Source organism: Lolium perenne, chromosome 7, assembly GCF_019359855.2.
Source record: "Lolium perenne isolate Kyuss_39 chromosome 7, Kyuss_2.0, whole genome shotgun sequence".
NCBI classification, from domain to species: Eukaryota; Viridiplantae; Streptophyta; class Magnoliopsida; order Poales; family Poaceae; genus Lolium; species Lolium perenne.
In genome coordinates this window covers 106,311,412-106,316,869 of record NC_067250.2, presented here as the reverse complement: position 1 = coordinate 106,316,869, position 5,458 = coordinate 106,311,412, and the positions used below count along the sequence as shown (strand labels likewise).

The 5,458-nt window shown below is 50.6% G+C and overlaps 1 protein-coding gene across 1 annotated transcript; it reads left to right on the top strand.

Annotated features, from left to right (window-relative positions):
- The first annotated feature begins 457 nt into the window (after nt 1-457).
- On the top strand, nt 458-4,610 carry LOC127316399 (uncharacterized). Its single transcript, XM_051346791.2, has 4 exons — nt 458-2,164; nt 2,262-2,410; nt 2,837-3,060; nt 3,470-4,610. The coding sequence occupies exons 1-4, from the start codon at nt 868-870 to the stop codon at nt 4,218-4,220; spliced, it is 2,421 nt and encodes an 806-aa protein (XP_051202751.1). The 5' UTR covers nt 458-867; the 3' UTR covers nt 4,221-4,610.
- Nucleotides 4,611-5,458: the final 848 nt, after the last annotated feature.

Genomic DNA, 5,458 nt, shown 5'->3' with positions numbered 1-5,458 from the left:
CGTGAATCACGCTGCGGTGAAGTCAAATCGGGGAAGAATCTGGGCATTGGGAAACATGCCCGAGAGAGGAGGGGGAGAAAGATAAAACGTGTGTATCATTTTGGTCACTTATCTATGGTAGTGGAATGTAAATAAACAACCAATCCATATTTTAATGTTCTGCAGAACCAACTCCACGTATTTGTACCAAAAGTTAAAGCAACTACACGTATTTGTACCAAAAGCTGGAACAAATCCAAGGATAAATAAAAAAAGCTGGACCGGCTCCAATTTGTTCAGAACCATGGAGCTGGGGGGACACCGGAGCAATCACCATGCCATGCCATGATGAATGGATGATACGATGCACCATCGTCATCGATCGTTCCAAAACCCGACCAGGTTGCTCGCGCGCCGTCAGCGAGCCCGTGACTGGCCGCGCGCGGGGCGAGTGGAGTGGTGGGTCACGGAGGCGCACGGGCTCCTCACTTGCCCCACCGGAGCAAAGCGAGACAAAGCCAAAAAACCATCGACGCCGCCCGCCCATGCAGTACGGATGCCCTGTCCCCCACTCCGGCTCTTCCGCCCGTCCGCCCGCTCGGCGACGGGGATCCCACTGGGCGCCGGGGACACCCCTCGCGCGCGCACGCCCGCCCTGCCCAAAAGGGTGAGAGCACATTCCCGCGCCGTCCCGTCGCCATCCATTCCTCTCCCCTGCCGCTCCAGATCCGCCACAGTCGCCGGCCGGATCCTATCTCCCACCCTGTCACCCGTCGTTACTACCGGCGGCATCATTCATGGCGCTAAAATTTTGAAACTGTTTTGGGTGAGGAGGGAGGGAGTGAGTGACTGAGCTTGCTGCGGCTTGGCGGGTGGTAGCTAGGTGCCATGGGGTGCGCGCACTCCAAGCCGCCGCGAGCGGACCAGGGCGCGGCGGTCGCGCTCTGCCGGGACCGCTCCGCGCTGCTCGCCGAGGCCATCCGCCACCGCTACGCGCTCGCCGACGCCCACCGCGCCTACGCCGCCTCGCTGCGCGCCGCCGGCGCCGCGCTGCACGACTTCCTCCGGGTGCAACCACCGCCGCCGCCTGAGCCCACCGCGCCGATCCTGCACGTGCGCCTCCCTGAGCACCGCAAGGGGGACCCGCTCCCCGCCGCGGCGCCACCCGTCCTCGCCGCGGCCAAACAGGTCGATGACGATGGCGGCCACATTCGCTTCACCTCGGACGACGATGAAGAGGGCTCCGACGACGCGCACATCAGCTTCCCGTCCTCCTCCTCCTCCTCCGAGGACGAAGCCGAGACACGTGTCCCCCGCCCCGAGCCCTTCCCGCCCGCAGCACCGGCGCCGACTCGGACAACTCCGCCGTACGCGTACGGTGTTGGATACGCTCCGCGGCTGTACAGCTACGGCGCCGGCCCCGCGTATGGTGGGTACGGCGCCGACATTGGCGTCTACGGCCAGAGCTTCTTCAACTGCAGTTATGCCCGCAGCCGGCCGCCGCCACCGTCCGTGTCATACGAGCACCGGCCCCAGTCCACCGATGCCACCGTCCAGTACTACCCCGGTTCATACTACGGCGGCTATCAGTACCCCCAGGGCAGTGGCTTGCATCAGGTGGCAGCCTCCTCCTGCGCGGGGGCTGTGCCGCCTCCTTCGCCGCCGCGTGTGTCCACCTGGGAATTCCTCAACCCGTTTGAGTCAGTCGAGAGCTACTACGGGGATGAGCCGACTGCTGCTGTGGTGTTGGCGACGTCTACGCCAAGCCCGAGCTCCAAGGATGTGCAAGAGGAGGTGGACATCGCGGACTTGAAGGATGAGAAAGTGGAAGAAAATGTCATCAATGGCAACACTGGTAAAGCTGGGTTGGCCAAGAAGGAAGAAAGGAGCAATGCCAGTGAGGAGCAACGCAGCAAGTCCATGTCGCCGGAGGCGAACAGTAACACTGCAAGTGGCTTGGTTCATGATGTCCATGTAGTGGAGAGGAGTGTGGTGGAAGAACATCTGCAGCATTCCGCTGCCGATGGGCTGCCTGAGGTTTCAGGGAAGGCGTACAATGACAATGTCGAGGTGGCGCAGGAGATCAGGCTACAGTTTGAGCTCGCCGCCAAGTCTGCGGCTGAGGTGTCCAAGATGCTTGAGGTTGGGAAGATGCCTTACTGCCAGAAGAAATCAGGACTGAAAGGTTTATGATGAACTTGTCCACGGTGTCAAGCTTTTGTTATTCTGCTTCTGTGATGAAAACAGGAAAAGTTGCCTAACTCAATTAATTGATGTTGCAGTATCCTCCTCCATGATGATCTGTGGGCTGCCTTCAATCGGTGAGGAGTTCCTGCAGTTTCAGGAGGAGAAAGCTATGGAGTGTGGCAACATTTCTGCCACATTGCAGAAACTGTACATGTGGGAGAAGAAGCTTCTTGAGGAACTCAAGGTTCTGTGTGCGCATTTCCCTTTTTATACTTTCGAGCTGCATGATGTTATCCATGTCATCTAGAATATACGTTATCTTTGCTGTCTCCTTAATAAACTCGAACCATATCCCCATTGAATAATTTTCGAGTAACAATGTCGAGTACTACTCGAGTCTCAACTCTCAACTGATTTATGCTACCATTTCTTTCTCTTTGACCTTTCATATCATGTTCTTCTGAATGAATAGTTGTTTTTCTGTTTTACATTTTATAGAGTTCATGTTTCTCATGCTTTGGTGCTGTTATTCCTTTGCTTTTCTTGACATGTTATACCATGGTTTTACTTTATTGGATTTGTGTATTCATATGAAATTGAAAATGATTCGATTTCATGTTCATTCATCTTTGGTGTTGGTCTTACTCATGCAATTTGTCTATTATTACAGACCGAGGAGAAGATGAGAGGGCAATATGATAAAAAACGGGAGGAGCTGAAAGCTCTGTATGAGAGAGGTGCTGAAGCTCAGAAGCTTGAGGCAATTGAAATTTATACCAGGAAGCTATCAACAAAAATTAGCGTTGCCCTTCAAATTGTCAATGCGATCTCAAAGAAGATTAATAAGTTGAGAGATGAAGAACTATGGCCGCAAACATATGAGCTGATTCAAGGGTATGCAATGTGTATCTCTTTCTAAAAACAAAACTTAAGTTCAGACGAGCATTCTTAGTGCATACATATTTTATGGGTAGATTATGGTACGTGGTGTAGATGAAGTGTAGAATTGGGTCTGAAGGTAACCAAGAGGTACGATCACATTTTGGCGCAAGTTTTTTAGTACGCAGGTATTTTCATTTCGTATATCCACCAACAAGCATAAATAAAAAGTAAATAAAATTTCACCATCCACTTTATGGTTTCTTGGCTTCAAACATCTCACCTGTAAAATTTGGGATACTTTCCTCTGATGAAGCACTGCAGTTTGTACCTTCTAGATATCCTAGTAACTGTAAGTAGTCAAACCCAACGAAATAATGTGTCATTTGTATCTTAAACCTTGATGCATATACTGTATTTTCAGGTTGAACAAAATGTGGCATGCCATGTCAGAGTGCCATCAGATCCAGTGTCATGCCTTATCCCAAGCTAAAAACATTGATTCAAACATAGCAGCTGCAAGATTCAGTGAAGCTCATATTGGTTTAGTCAAGCTGCTAGAGCTTCAGTTGCTAGATTTGGTTGCCAGTTTTGCCGCATGGGTTAATGCTCAAAAGAGCTACATTAACACTATGAATGACTGGCTCAAAAGGGGAATCGACTATGTTCCTGAAGTAACTGATGATGGGACTCCACCCTTCTCTCCAGGTCGATTAGGTGCAACCCCCATTTTCATTATCTGTAATAATTGGGCAATGGGCATCATGAGGATACCTGAGACAGAAGTAGTAGACACAACGCAGGCTTTTGCCTCTAATGTTCTGTATCTCTGGGAGAAGCACAGGTCAGAGTGGAGGCAGAGTATGATGGCTAACAGAGATATGGACAGGGAGCTTAGAGTGATGGAGAGAGACGAACTGTCGATGCGCAAGGCTCTGAAAGCACAAAACAAGAAGTTTGTGCTTGTTTCCAATCACAGCGGAGTGTCCGTATCTGCACAAGCATTACAAGACGGCAGTACACCTGCTGAAGTGACTTTGCAATCATGTATGAAGAAATATTTCGAAGCAATGGAGTGCTTTGCTGCTTCCTGCGCAAACTCATACAACGATCTCCATCGTCGTTCTGAAGAAGAGAGAACTCGACCTGCCCAAGAGATTGGCAGAGTTTCCTAGTGAAATTTACTTTGCTGGTACAGTGCAAGTGAACGACCACTGTGATTGGATGAGCAGCAATGGTGCACATAGAAGTGTCGCATATTCGCATTGCTGTTCTCGTGACCATTGTGCGATGGCCTTTCCCCTCTGCCTGTTTTGGGGGTCGCTGGTTTTGAAGCAGCCGATGTGAAAGCTTGTCCTTGCAAGATGAGGTTTGGTGATCAAACTGCCATTGCTCTTAACAAACCTCCAATCCATGCTGGAGGAAGCCTGCTCTGTAAAGAAGTGAGCGTAGAAGTTAACACCAGAATAACACATTACAGACAAGGAGCCTACTCTCGAAGGTGTTGACTAACAATGATTTTACTTTATTTATAAAGGGAATATATTAATATCGAAAGATACCAATTACACTCAGTTTCTGCAACAACGCTCCACCCTAGTGGTACGGATGCACACAACCAAAAAAGATAAAAGAAAACAAAAAAATAAAAATTCGGCTACAGCAATCCAGAACTAGCAACATCAATACAACCACAACCGTGACAACACCTGAACTAAAAGTGACGCCTCCAATAAGGGAACAGTGCACCAGCACCGTCATCACCCGACCAAAGGTCTTAGGTTTTCACCTTAAAGATAGTTCCCACTCTCAAAACAATGTCTCCAACAAGGTTATTACCAGGCATAACCAGTTAAGGCGTTTTCACCCTGAAAGGTAAGACTCTGAACTTCACATGTGTTGCTGCCCCCACTTGCATACCACTGTTGTGGAGTCCGGAACGCCAAGCAAGTCCCTCAGCGTCACGGAGACTCGAACCTCCTTTAGCCAATCCACCAATCCGGCCTTCATGATATTCCTTCTTCTGACTTCACCGCGGATCAAAAAGTCACTTGATGTCAACATAGAATAGAGTTTCGCGCCGCTCCCTCCGAAACCAAACGGTCAGATTAAAAACATGGGTGTGTGCGACCAAATACCACCCGATCCAGCAAACTCCAGGCAAAAGATGCACTGTTCCATTCGCCGGCGGAGCTTTCCGGAACTCATCTCTTCAGCCAAATAAAGGCAAACTGACCTCCGGTAGATCTTCATCTTTGCTTGCGAGAAACCCAAGGACCGCCACCAAAAAAAAGCAAGACCAGCAGCCCCACGCCGCCAGTACCTCCCGTCGGATCACCTGGGAAGAGGACGGCGGCGCAGATCATGCGCACCGCCGCCGAACCGCCACCGCTCCACCCACTCCTCTATGGCT